The sequence below is a fragment of the Pogona vitticeps genome, chromosome 10 (assembly GCF_051106095.1).
Source record: "Pogona vitticeps strain Pit_001003342236 chromosome 10, PviZW2.1, whole genome shotgun sequence".
Lineage (NCBI taxonomy): Eukaryota > Metazoa > Chordata > Lepidosauria > Squamata > Agamidae > Pogona > Pogona vitticeps.
Window position 1 is genome coordinate 14220378 of NC_135792.1, and position 14024 is coordinate 14234401.

Consider the following 14024-nt stretch of genomic DNA (forward strand, 5'->3'; position numbering starts at 1 on the left):
TTTGGTCTCGAGTTCCTCTGCCCCTTCGGAATCCCGCTTGTACTTCTGGGAGTTCTCGGTCCACATACTGCTGAAGCCTACCTTGTATGATTTTGAGCATAACCTTGCTGGCGTGTGAGATGAGTGCAATTGTCCGGTAGCTGGAGCATTCTTTGGCACTGCCCTTCTTTGGTATTGGGATGTAGACTGATCTTTTCCAGTCCTCTGGCCACTGTTGAGTTTTCCAAACTTGTTGGCATATTGAATGTAGCACCTTAACAGCATCATCCTTTAAGATTTTAAATAGTTCAACTGGAATGCCATCACCTCCACTGGCCTTGTTGTTAGCCAGGCTTTCTAAGGCCCACTTGACCTCACTCTCCAGGATGTCTGGCTCTAGGTCAGCAACTATATTGTCTGGGTTGTCCGGGATATCCAAAACTTTCTGATATAATTCCTCTGTGTATTCTTGCCACCTCTTCTTGATGTCTTCTGCTTCTGTGAGGTCCCTTCCATTTTTGTCTTTTATCATGTCCATCTTTGCACAAAATTTTCCTCTAATATCTCCAGTTTTCCTGAACAGATCTCTGGTTTTTCCTTTTCTGTTATTTTCCTCTGTTTCTTTGCATTGTTCATTTAAGAAGGCCCTCTTGTCTCTCCTTGCTATTCTTTGGAAGTCTGCATTCAATTTTCTGTAACTTTCCCTATCTCCCCTGCATTTTGTTTCCCTTCTCTTTTCTGCTATTTGTAAGGCCTCGTTGGACAGCCACTTTGCTTTCTTGCATTTCCTTTTCTTTGGGATGGTTTTTGTTGCTGCCTCCTGTACAATGTTACGAGCCTCTATCCAAAGTTCTTCAGGCACTCTGTCCACCAAATCTAGTTCCTTAAATCTGTTCTTCACTTCTACTGTGTATTCATAAGGGATTTGGTTTAGATTATACCTGAGTGGCCCAGTGGTTTTTCCTACTCTCCAGTTTAAGCTTGAATTTTGCTATGAGAAGCTGATGATCAGAGCCACAATCAGCTCCAGGTCTTGTTTTTGCTGACTGTATAGAGCTTCTCCATCTTTGGCTGCAGAGAATATAGTCAATCTGATTTCGATGTTGCCCATCTGGTGATTTCCATGTGTAGAGTCACCTCTTGTGTTGTTGGAAAAGGGTGTTTGTGATGACCAGCTTGTTCTCTTGACAAAACTCTATTAGCCTTTGCCCTGCTTCGTTTTGAACTCCAAGGCCAAACTTCCCTGTTGTTCCTTTTATCTCTTGACTCCCTACCTTAGCATTCCAGTCCCCCAGAATGAGAAGAACATCCTTCTTCGGTGTCAGTTCTAGAAGGTGTTGTAAATCTTCATAAAATTGTTCAATTTCAGTCTCCTCAGCAATGGAGGTTGGTGCATAAACTTGGATTATTGTGATGTTGAAAGGTCTGCCTTGGATACGTATTGACATCATTCTATCATTTTTGAGATTATATCCCATTACGGCTTTTCCCACTCTTTTGTTGACTATGAGGGCTACTCCATTCCTTCTACGGGATTCTTGCCCACAATAGTAGACATGATAATCATCTGAGTTGAAATCACCCATTCCCATCCATTTTAGTTCACTGATGCCCAGAATGTCCATGTTTATTCTTGCCATCTCCTGTTTGACCACCTCCAGCTTCCCAAGGTTCATAGATCTTACATTCCTGGTATTTGGTAGCATTCCATTAAGAAAGATGGGGGCAACGGCATGGTCAAGCTTAGCTTGGGTGCCAGAGGCCACTCCTCCTCCTCAGTGACACTGTCATTCCTGGGGTGACCTCAGCTGGCAGCTGACATGGTGGCTGATGATATCAAAATGACACACAAGGTGACTGATGTGCTGGGTCCTGTCCAGAGCCATGGGTACTGCTGTTGTAACCAATAAGGTTGTGAACTTAATTTTTCCAATATGTTGTCGGTCTGTTTATTCCCTTCTTTGCTAGAGTGGGGTGGGGCACTTATTGTTAGGAGTTTAAGTATTTTTTATTTTTCTTCCACATCAGAATTTGTGGCCCTGCAAAATTCTGAAGTTTTAGATTTTCTTTCTTAGAGAAAAGATTTATTTCTTAAAGAAAATGTTTTCCAGTGTTTTCAGCACATGCACAAAGAAAGATCTAGCAAATGGTGAAGATAATGCTACTGGGCAAAAGAAGTCTAATCATATTAAGGTTTTAATTCATTTTTAATTTTTCCTATATTTCATACACCTCCGTAATTTTAAATTGTGAGGTGCTCTGATACTAATTAATAAATACAGAACACACTGGATTTTATTACACTATTGATTATTCTTGTCTTTTAAGCATGTTAAATGTTAGTTTAAAATACCTTAAGTTTCAGATAATGTAGAGATACTTGAATAGCTGATACATAAAGAAATATTGATTATAAATTGTAAGTCAATGGCTTTTTTTCTTTCCATACAAAGAAAAAAAATCAGTTAAGAAGGAGCAGAAGGAAATTTTGTTGCGGAGGAAATTATTCCTTTTATTGATAGTAGTGCTAGGAGTCTCTCAGTGTTGCTCCTACTTGTACTTCACAGTTGGTTCTCCAGTACTGGCATTCATAACTGATCACAGCTGATCAGACAGTAAAGTAGAGAGGTGTAAGCTGAGGGGTGAAAGATCCTAACATCAGAGGCAAAGAAGACAGGAATAAATGTAGCTTAACAAGTTAGCTTTCTCTGCAGTATCAGTGCTGAGGTCAAATATCCCATTTGCCATAGACACAAATAAACTGTAAATATTATAGTGTCCTATAGAAATGATTTTCAAATCTTCTTCAGGGCACATAGAAATGCAATTTCAGATTGCTGTTTCTCCGTGGATGGTCATTACTTGTGCACAGCAGGTTGGGATGAAGACATAAAGGTATGGGATATCAGAACAGGGGAATTTCGTTCTCATGGACCCATTACTTTGGAGCAAGGTCATATAGGTATTGTTGGATGCTGCGATATTAGTAAAGACGGTAAGTTGTGCAGAACAGCATTTTACAGCATCTTCTACACAAAGGTATACAGTGTTTATTTCAGATGACTCACACAGTCATGGTTGAACCACTATTTCAGTTCTCATTTTGAAAAATGAAATGGTTCTCCATTTTGATTAAATAATTGCTTATCTAACTGAGATGAACTAAACTTGATGGCAAAAGTTGATGAGGACATGGGTGTTTAGCCCATTTTTCATTCACTGCAGGGATAGGCTAATTCACTCCTAAAGGTGGCAACCAGATTACTTTTTTGTTGGAGTGAACCAGTCCGCTCCCAGAGCTGTCCTGTCCACACCTTTCTGCCTCTGTCAGGAGCTTCTGGGTAGGATCACTCTGGTATGGATCTCAGACAAAAAAAAAGACATGAAAATGTTGTGGCACCATAAAGACTAAGTGCTATATCTCAAGTTCATTTCCTCAGACATTGGGACAATGAGGAAGTATGTGAGAAGAGAAATAAAATGCCACATTATATAACATGCTGAATTATTGCTGCTATTCTGTTTTATTTAATGTGACATTTATACATGAGAAAAAGGACTGTTCTGTTGTTGGATATGTGTTTTGCCATCCAGAGGACACTTGTTAAGATCATACACTGCTGGATAGATAAGTGATCCTTTCACCAAAATCTAAACTGGCTATTCTTACCTCCTATCAGACATTTGGGGTTTGAGCTTGGAAAACCTGAGTTAGTGACAATATCATATTGTATTTAAACTGTTATACTGTGGCTTGATTATGCTCCTGAGAAAAAATGTAAAAGTGAATAAGTATCTATGGCGGGATGCAGTGACTCTTATACTAGTGTACTGTGTCTTGTGAGGCTGTAAGTTGACAAATAGGCACATAAATTAGATTCATGTTTGCTTTAAGTGGAAGAACTTTAATCACAATCAAATATTCCTATATGCAAACTATATGATATCTGAAGTTTGAAATATAGATTTATTCTGATTGTGCAGCTACACTCTGGCCGAAATCCTAAATTTTTTCAAAATTGCCCAGTTATGCAAAAGTTGTAACTTTTTGCAGCAAACTGCTGAAAGGTTAAGAAATCTACATAGACATTATCTGTTGCTCACCAATTCTTGATGCAGTATTTCCGTTCTGTAGATTTAATTATCAAGCATAAGGCAATCACATATGACATTACAATTTATATTTCAGCTTCCCTTGTGGTGTCTGGAGGTTATGATAAAAGTATTGTTATCTGGGATTTAGAAGAAACATATAAAAAGCTAAGTTTAAAGGTATGATATAAGCTTTCCTTTCGTAATGAGGCTGTTGTAGAAGTTAGGTTTTGCTGTTGTAGAAGTTAACTGTGACACTCCAACTATAAAGGACCAGATTACAAATTAGTGGAACAAGATTTTATTTTTTAATGCTTTGTCCACAAAATAGTTTCAATGAACAGATAAGGATTTTCCTTTGTCTTCACTTGCTTGTTTGTTACTTTCATATCCTACCTTTTCCCCATTGTCTCCAACGTGGCACACACAGGTCTCTTCCTCACTTGTATGCTCACAACAGTCCTATGAGGTAGGTTAGACCAAGAAGCAGTGACTGGCCCATGATTACTTAAAGAGCTTCATAGATTTATTTATTATTTATTAGATAGGTGGAAATTTGAATGTGAATCTCCTAGGTTATGTTGCTATTATAAAGAACATGTTATATGCCCCCTAAATATATCATTTTTAAAAATGTGGACTTATAGTACTGTATTGATTTAAATGCTGACGAGTGCCTTCCTCTTATTTTTCATGATTTTTAAATAGCCCAACATTCACAGCTTCCATGATGGTGTATATCACAAATCATGTTGTGGACATTTCAACCTGGCACTATTCTCAGCACCCAAGCCCTATCCATCTATTTGCCAGAAGTTGCTAGGCAACTTAATTCACAGGGTAGTTGATAATAATTCATTGCAGTTATTTAGGTTGCAATCTTATGTCTACAGTGGGGTCTCGACTTAAGAACTTAATCCGTATTGGAAGGTGGTTCTCAAGTCGAAAAGTTCTTAAGTCGAATCTGCATTTCCCATAGGAATGCATTGAAAACCATTTAATCCGTATCTGCTCTTTTCTGTCCATGGAAACTAATGGGAAGCTGCTATTCTGCCTTCTGCCACTAGAGGGGGATATTTTCTTTCTTTTTTCCCCTTAGGTTCAGGGAAGACTAAAGGCAGCACTTTAGAACTCTTTTTTTTTTTAAACGAAGCCAATTTTAAATAATGTTTTAAAGCATGTTGTGCTGATTTTTTCAGCACAAAGGCACTCAGGCAGGCTTTTTAGGTGCTGAGCAAGCCTCTAGAAGCCTGCTCAGAGCCAGCCGATCAACTGTTAGGCGGGGAGAGGAGCGGGGAAAACCACAAAATGGCTGCCAGGCTCTTTCTGGGTGTCGGCTTTTAGCTCTTTCCTGCTCTTTTTCCTGTGGTTTGGGGGCTACCAAGGCCTGGTAAGTGACTTTATTTAACAGTACAGTATTTATTTTTAAGTTTCTGACCCTTTTCCCCCCTCCAGAAGCCTCTAAGGGGAGGGAAGGGGGACTTTTTTCCCTGTTCGTAACTCGAGGGAAGTTCGCATGTCGAGTCCTTACTTTCCCTATAGGGCAGGTTCGTAACTTGAATTGTTCGCAAGTCGGGTCGTTCGTAAGTCGAGACCCCACTGTACCTATCTTGGAATAAGCATCATTAACATCTGGTGGGATTTGCTTCTGAATAAGCATACATATCATAGAATCATTAACGGCCTATAAGGCCATTGGGTTCAATCCCCTGCTCAATGCAGGAATACAAATCAAAGGATATCTGCCAAGTGGTTATCTAAATGTCTCTTGAATGTCTTCAGCATTAGAGTACTCACCACTTCTTGAGGTAATTGGTTCCATTGCCATACTGCTCTAAGATTAGGAAGTTTTTCCTGATATTCAACTGAAATCTGGCTTCCTATAACTTAAGCCTACAGTATTGTTTTGTGTCCTGCCGTCTCCGTCTCAGATGACTGAGAACATATCCTGACTCTCCTCTGTATGACAACTTTTCAAATACTTGAAAAGTGCTATCATATCTCCCGTCAATCTTCTTTTCTCAAGGGTAAACATGCTGAGTTCTTTCAGTCTTTCTTCATAGGGTTTATGATTGTCCTGCAAGCAGCCATCCCCTAAAGGGCAAAAGTGGGGCAAGATAGTGATTATGTTTAAGATTAGTTTTGTTTGGACTACACAAGCACTGGTGGGCAGTTGCAGTAAAATTGCCACATGCAATTAGCAAGGCCTCTGCATATGCTGTCCTTTTATGAAAGACAGAATAATCTAAACATCTGTATTAAAAGTGCTACAAGAAAAAGGCTTGTTCTCATCAAGTGGTACAGAACTGTAGTTTTTCTATAATAGTTATGGAAATAATTGTGGAGAGCTGTAGAGACTATGTAAAGTATTGGACTAGCTTTGGAAAGAAGCCAATATATTTATGTTGGAATATAGCAGAAACTCTAGAAGATGTAATATAGTTATTTTGTTCTTTAACACACACACACACCCCTTTCCTCTGTTCAAAAAGGCAAACACAATTAAGTTAGTCACTAAAATGCCTCTGTAAACAATTGTTTCCTGAGGACTTGGACACAGAGATAGGCATTCACACCTTGAAAAGGCTTCCACTTGTGTTGAAATAAAATAAATATGATGTAAAAGTCCAATTATAAGAATGTTTACTCAGGAAGATGTCCTAATGAATTCAGTGGGACATCTTTAAAAAGTGGATTTAGGATTCCAATCTAAAATATATTAAAGTGGTCCCTTTTTTTTGTCTTAATCTTAAGAAATTTTTTCTCTTCAGGGTCATAAAGATTGGGTGACAGACGTTGCAATCAGTAATGACAAGAAGTGGCTTGTTTCCTCCTCAAAGGTATCAATAAATTTATAGAAATAAAGAAGCTTTATAGGAAAATATTCTTAAAGATGACACAAAAACTATTAGTAGACTTGGCCAAAAGAAAATTTCCAATATTCATTTTAGGCTATTAAGCCAAACGAAAAGACCCATCTTTTGTATAACAGATTGTAATGTGTTTCAGTTACAATGTTACTATAAATGCTTTATTTATTTTAGGTAATAATGTTCTTGGAAAAAAATAACTGACATAATTGATCTTATGTGTGTAATTAATGATGTTTCTTATTATTTTAAAAACATGGTTGAGGACCATTTATAGGGATTTGCAATCATTTTTGTATTTTCAGGTGAGGTTGGGTTTTTTTGTAACAATGAACATTATACTACAACTGCAAAGTAATGTGTTAGTAACAGATTTCAAATTTTATACTTGTAAAACAATGTCTGAAATCCTGTTGCATAGTTACACAATTTTTTGGAAGCAAATCTCTATAGACATTCTCTGTTTCATACTGAATTTTATGATTTGGTGTATAACACACAAGTCCATTAGTGTAACTGCACAATAGGATTTCAGCCAGTAAGTAACAATTTCCAACCCCCGCCTGCAAAAAATGGAAAATAAAAAAGATGACACCTAAGATGTTCAAGTAGAGAATGAACATTCAGAATTTTTCCAAGTAAACTTTGGAGTTCTCCAGAACTTTCTATACAGAAAAATAGTAAACAATGGAGAAATAGGGGGAAGGGAAGGGCTAATGTTTAACTTGTGAAATAAATATCCTCTTAAGATGGAAAATAGAAGGAGACTGAGGATATGACTAAACTGGATTTGATTCACAGCCTGAATTAGATTTTAAATTGCAGTCAGTGCTCATTCAGGGGCTGTGGATTGACCTGGCAGTTTATTTTCATACTGGAATGTGATGCAATTAACATTCCAGCTCACAGACCCACTTCTTTCCTGCCTTCCTCTAGTCCCACCCCTGCTGACCTCTTTTATGAGGCATAAATATGGGAAATAACAATAACGATGACCCAACGATAAGGTGATCTAGTGCTAATTTCATAAATGTAAGAATTTTTTAAAATTTTAAATAAAAAATACAGAGGTCAATTGGGAAGAGAAAAGAATATGGAGGATGTGTTCCCTCGGTCCCGAACATCACGTCCCAACTGCTTATCTCACCGAAACATCCGCTACAAACATGTCCCCCATCTTAAAAAGAACATGCCACAACTGACCACACAGGAAAAAGTCCATTTGGATTGTTAAAGCTTGAAAAACTAGGACACCCCCATGGCAAAGAAGAAAAGCTGCTTTGAAAGCAACAATGACTTGACTAATTCAAATCAGCCTTTGTGCCATGTGGTCAGTAAAAAATAGTTTGAATTCATAAATGTTATAAGCAGAGCAAATCTCACAGTATTTGACCATGTAGTCACAGGCTACATTAAATACTTGCTGAAATCCTGTTTCATATGTTATGCACAGCAATTTTTCAGAAATAAAACATTTTGAATTTCTCCCTGAGGCCCCTATGAACTCCTTTCATTGCTTCAAAGCCATTGAGGTCTGTGGGATGGGTGGAGGGACTTTAATTGCTGAAACCCACTGCTGCCAGTTAAATCATTCCCATAGTGGCAATTTCCACTAACTAATGACTTCCCTTTTCCGTGCCTCCTCAATGGCTTCCCAACAATGAGATGGATTCTACAGGAGTCTCAAGACCTTCAAGGAAGAAATCAGCAATGCTTTATTTCTGAAAAATTGAGCAGCTGATGTGTCATCAGCCTTACTCAGCATAATTTATGGCAACAAGATTTCAGCCACTGAAACAGTTTCAAGTTACACTTTGAATTTGCCTAAGTGTTACTTAAAAGAAGAAACATTACAATAAAAAACCTAAGTTTTTAATATATAAAATTGAGCTGTTATTCTGAGTTTAAGCACAGAATACTTACATCTGACATGAGATGTGTGGTTTTGTATACTCTTTCAAATATGCATTTCATTGTGTAATTGTCCTGATGTATGCATCTCAGAAATCAGGTGTACAAGGTATTTCACCATTTTAAAATGCTAAACTAAACAAATGGGTGTTATAATAATGAAGAACACTGTTGTCTCAGGCTAATTGAAAATATATCCAGGAACTGATTGCCTGATGTCTCTATTCTGTGTTCCTCTTGAGTATGGAAGATCTTAAATGATCCCCAGGAGGGTGGAGGAGCTCCCTAGCATTTGATCCTGGCAAGTGCTGCTGCGGTTAGGCTACCCATAACATTTTATGACAAAGAAGCAGTGGCCGACTTCCATTTCTGAAAACAGAAATGCCTGACTCTGACTTGTCTCCTGCATTCAGTGAAACACACCCATTACTGAATAAGTGAGAGCTGATCCAGTAAATGGGAAAGTCTCTTTCCTTTCTCTTAGACTGTCTGTGCCCCTAAATTTGCTTAAATCGGGACATGCTGTCCTCACTGAAATGTTCAAAAAGGGGTTCTTCTCTCCCTTTGGACAGGCAAATTAGTAACACGACGAGTTCTCTTTGGATAGCAAAATATAAGTTTTTGGTGGCTGCTTTTAAATAGCTGGTGGGGTCCAAGGGCAGCAGGGAAAGAAAGAGAAACTTAAGCCTTTGGTCTCACACAGCATTTAGGAGCAGTAGAAACTTTTTGAGAACTGTCAGAGATGATCTTGAGCAATAAATTGTATTTTAGATTAATCATTGTAGTCTGGTTGTGAGTAACATTAGCCTGTGGAATAGATTTGACTAATTAAGTACAGAGCAGGAGAGGGAAGGAATGTACAGTAATTCAGGTGAACTTTATAGCATTTCAACTTCTATAAAGTTGTATAGTGTGAGCACTCTCTTAAATATGATCTTTATGTTTTAGGATTGTACTTTGAGGATATGGGACATTGGAAATGCTAACAATATTCCGGTGGTAATACAAGCTGTAAAAACAAGAGGCTCTAAGTTAGCTAAGGCCAGTATACTATTTGTCTTCCGGAACAGACAGATCTTGTTAACTGCTTTCCAAAACATTGTGTGTGGGGGGATTATGTGAGCTTTACTGGAGAATATGCTAACTTAAGTATCTGCTTGGAGCCCAATCAACCCTAGAAGTCATACTGTGTGAGCAGAGTTGGTTGAGTTGGTTTAACATTCCCTTCTTCAGGAGGCGCCCTGGAACCGTGCAGCTTGCCCAAGGCTATGGAGACCAAGGAACTTAACTTCCAACCCCTGTACCTAGCTCTCTGAGCTATCCTTCCAGGCAATTAGTGTCCTTCAGATCAGTGGGACAAGTTGCAACCAACTTATTCCATTAATTTTAGGAGGAACTAAATGCAACTATGGAGGCTTATTTTACAGTCTCTGTATAGAGTTATGTACAATTTGAATCCCTTGCATTTGCAAGGAAAAAAATAATATGCCTTTCCATTTTCAAGCTTAATATATGTATTACATTAAAATCACTTTTTTTTCATTTTAAAACATCTAGTGCGAAGAATGTAAGAAATCTTTCCTGATCTTCCAGAACAATGAAGACCAATTAGAAACAAAGTGTGTTTTCTGTCGACTAGCAACTCACACCAAAAATGTTTTACCAGTGCCTCCAACTTTGCCTACTGATCTCTAAAGCAATGGAAAAAATGTATGCATTGTAATTTAAAGAAAGCACACCTCAGTGTTCATAATGTAATGTGTTAAAGTCATCTGCCTACATGTATGGAATTCAGAAACTTAAAAAAAATCCAGGCTGAATTTTAAATTCTCCCCACCCCCACGCACATATATGTGGTAAGACATTAAAAGTAATTTTATGCCAAATCTGGCAGAGCATGATCAGTTTAGAGGTCTACAAGTGTCCCACTGATTCATAAGGGTAAAATAAGAATTGGTAATGTCAAAGATGTTGCCAACATTTCTACTGCAAGTTTTATGCAGCTCTTAAGTTTAATTGAAAACATCATCTTAACTCAAATCCAGTGGGTGGAATATATATACTCAATCCATACAATATACACTGCAGTGGTTGATAAATGGAACAAATGATTGTATGGGATGGCATCTATAAACTCATAGACATACAGTGGTGCCTTGCAAGACAATCTCAAAAGACGAAAATCGCTGTCTTGCAAAACCCAGTTCCCCACTGAAATGCATTGAAATCTATTTAATGTCTTTCAATGGGGAAAAATCAGTGTCATGTGAAAATTGTCCATTGAAGACATCATCTTGCAAAACACAGTTCCCCATACCATATTGGGGAAAAGCAATCCCCTCACCTGCACTGCCTTTGGAAATGCAAGGGGTCTCAGATGGCCATCCCCTTTTTTTCTCTCTCTAGCAAAGAAAGAGGATAAAAGGAGTCAAAGCAGCCCCTTAGTTCCTGATAATGATGACTCCTTTTGCCCTGATCCTTTACCACAGGGGAGAAAGAGAGGGAGAAAGCAATACAAGAAATCACCAGAACTTGCTGCCTTTGGAATAGATCCTAATAAGAAAAGAAAGATAAAAAGGAATCTAGAAAAACCAGGGAAATCACAAGGACAATCCCCATTAACACAAATTATGCAGTTGAATTCCCCACATTTGGGGAAATCATAGGGATCAGCAACACACCCAAAGTGCAACGGATGAGCCTCCCCCTGGGAAAAACACTTTTATGACATGGTATTTGCCCTGCAGGGTATGAGTTGGAATGGCCCTTTCACTTCCTACCCCCTTCTGTCCCCTGACCCCCCCCCCCCAAGTCATGGTGACCCCCTGGCTGCACCTCTCACTCAGTACAGGGCTGCACAACCCCAGTCCTGCTAGAGGCCAAGAGAGCTCCTCAGTGTTTCGGGTGCCCAGTGCATATGCTAATACCTGTGCATTAGAGGATTGTGGGAGGAACACTTAGCCCCTGATGGGGGTCCTGCGGGGCACCCCAAAACACTGAGGAGCTCTCTTGGCCTCTAGCAGGACTGGGGCTGTGCAGCCCTGTACTGAGTGGGAGGTGCAGCCAGGGGGTCACCATGACTTGGGGGGGGTCAGGGGACAGAAGGGGGTAGGAAGTGAAAGGGCCATTCCAACTCATACCTCAGAGGGGAAACACCATGTTGTAAAGTGTTTTTCTCAGGGGGAGGCTTATCCATTGCCATTTGGGATGCTGCTGATCCCTATGATTTCCCCAAATGTGGGGAACTTAACTACATAATTTGTGTTAATGGAGGATTGCCCTTGTGATTTCCCAGCTGTTTTTACAATCTTTTTGCCCTTTGTTTTCTGGCTGTTTTTGCCATTCTCTATCATTTAAGTTTGCAGTCATATCCCCATTGGCAATGCTTTGCAAGATGGCTTTTTCTGCCATTGAATTAATGTGTGTTCCAGTGGGGGGGGGGGAATCTTGCAAAACAGGGTAAAAAAAACCATCTTGAGGCAAGGACCCAAATATCGTTCATAGCAGCAATGACAATCTTTTTGCAAAGTGTAACATCGCTCAAAAAAGTCATTGTCTAGTTTTTGCGAGGTAATCGAGGCACCACTGTACATGTATGTATGTAGAGACAGAGAACAGATTTAAAGAAGTACTTGTTTTTGACTGTACAAGTAAAGGTATAATAACAACAAATTATTATTATTATTATTATTATTATTATTATTATTATTATTATTATTATTATTATTATTATTATTATTATTATTATTATTATTATTATTATTATTATTATTATTATATTGCCCATTAGGCATCCGGGGCCACTCTGGGCAGTTTACAACAGATAAACAATAGAATAACAAAATAATACATATACAAAATAATACATACAAAATAATAATAATACAATTGGGGCGTAAATCAAATATCATAAAGTGCAGTAAAACAAGTACATACAATACAATTGTAGGCATCCTTCAGTCTTGAGAGACAATGGTAACGGTGCTCTCAATAGTGGTCTTGGAACAACAAATTACAGTTCAAAGCATAAAATATAAAACACAAGAAGCATGGCTCCAGTTTCCCATATCCTGAAGTAGCTTTAGAAGACAGGCCACTTCAGGCCACTGGGAAATTAAAAACTTCCTCTGCGCATGCGCTGCACTGGTTACAATTTTTTTAAAAAAAATTAAAATATCCTCACGGGCAGGGAAGGAGACAGGAGGGGGGGCAGCAAGAGGGATTCCCCCCCCCCTTTTCTTTGGTGACTTGCTTTAAATGTCAGGTGGACACACCTGCCTGCCGAATCCACTGCCTCGGTTGAGGAGGGGAGCCCCTCCCGCCCTCCTTCCGCCTCCCCCCCCCACACAGAGCCGCCCTCCTGGCAGGTCGTTGCCCCCGTGCCCCCCCCCTCTCTTTCTCGGCGGAGGGGGCGGGGCGGGGCGGCTCTCCGCGGCCCCTTCGGCCTTCTTTGCTGCCCCTGCGAGGCGAGTCCAGGCGCCCGACGGGGACGGGGACCCGCCTTCGCCCCGCGTCCCTGGCACGCGCCGAGCCCCCTCCTCCTCCTCCGCGCCCCCCTCCCACCACGACCTCTGAGGGGGGGGGCGTCCAAGCGGGGCTCGTGGAGCCGCGGGCAGTCCCTGTCACGGAGCGAGCCCGTGCCTGCCCGGCTCACGCAAAGAGCGCCTGAATGACAGAAAAGGAAGCGCCCGGCTACTGACGAGAACCACCGGCCGAGAGGGAAGGAGGGGCCCCCGTCTCCCCCCCCAGCCCTGCCGGGACTCTCTCTCACGCGCACACTGAGGCGCCAAGCCTTTGAAAAACAGCTTGACGGGGGTGGGCGCGGCGCGGTCCCGGTTTTAATAGCCACGTGGATCTCGGACAGAGGCAGAGATCAATTATTGTACTCTCATTTTCTATATAATGCAATTTTTTTTAAAAAAATGCAATATACCAGCTTTGTAGGCGGCGGCCATAAGAAACCGAAAACATTTTCCACGGAGGTGAATGATCAGAGCCACGCTTTCTTGTTATGTAATTGCCGAGCAGACCGTTCTCTGAGATACATGAGGCCAGCTCTGCCACTTGTAGCAGCACGCGGGCGCCGTGGCTTAGTTGGTTAAAGCGCCTGTCTAGTAAACAGGAGATCCTGGGTTCGAATCCCAGCGGTGCCTCTTACGGGCGTTGTGATTC

General features: G+C 40.2%; 1 protein-coding gene and 3 non-coding genes across 4 annotated transcripts in view; 3 read left to right on the forward strand and 1 right to left on the reverse strand.

Annotated features, from left to right (window-relative positions):
- WDR88 (WD repeat domain 88) overlaps positions 1-10623 on the forward strand; it is a 32224-nt gene extending 21601 nt beyond the window's left edge. Inside the window, exons 8-12 of the mRNA XM_072980801.2 lie at positions 2790-2974; positions 4169-4251; positions 6843-6911; positions 9801-9893; positions 10410-10623. Coding sequence (XP_072836902.2) covers positions 2790-2974; positions 4169-4251; positions 6843-6911; positions 9801-9893; positions 10410-10547 — 568 coding nt within the window. The 3' untranslated portion in view covers positions 10548-10623. The remainder of the gene's footprint in view (positions 1-2789; positions 2975-4168; positions 4252-6842; positions 6912-9800; positions 9894-10409) is intronic.
- Positions 10624-11444: 821 nt separating this feature from the next.
- Positions 11445-11608, reverse strand: LOC140702230 (U1 spliceosomal RNA). Its single transcript, XR_012081326.1, has one exon. It is a non-coding gene; the product is annotated as a U1 spliceosomal RNA (small nuclear RNA).
- A 376-nt stretch (positions 11609-11984) lies between these two features.
- On the forward strand, positions 11985-12146 carry LOC144584438 (U1 spliceosomal RNA). The gene has a single exon (XR_013538671.1). It is a non-coding gene; the product is annotated as a U1 spliceosomal RNA (small nuclear RNA).
- Positions 12147-13931: 1785 nt separating this feature from the next.
- On the forward strand, positions 13932-14005 carry TRNAT-AGU (transfer RNA threonine (anticodon AGU)). The gene has a single exon. It is a non-coding gene; the product is annotated as a tRNA-Thr (tRNA).
- The last annotated feature ends 19 nt before the right edge of the window (positions 14006-14024 follow it).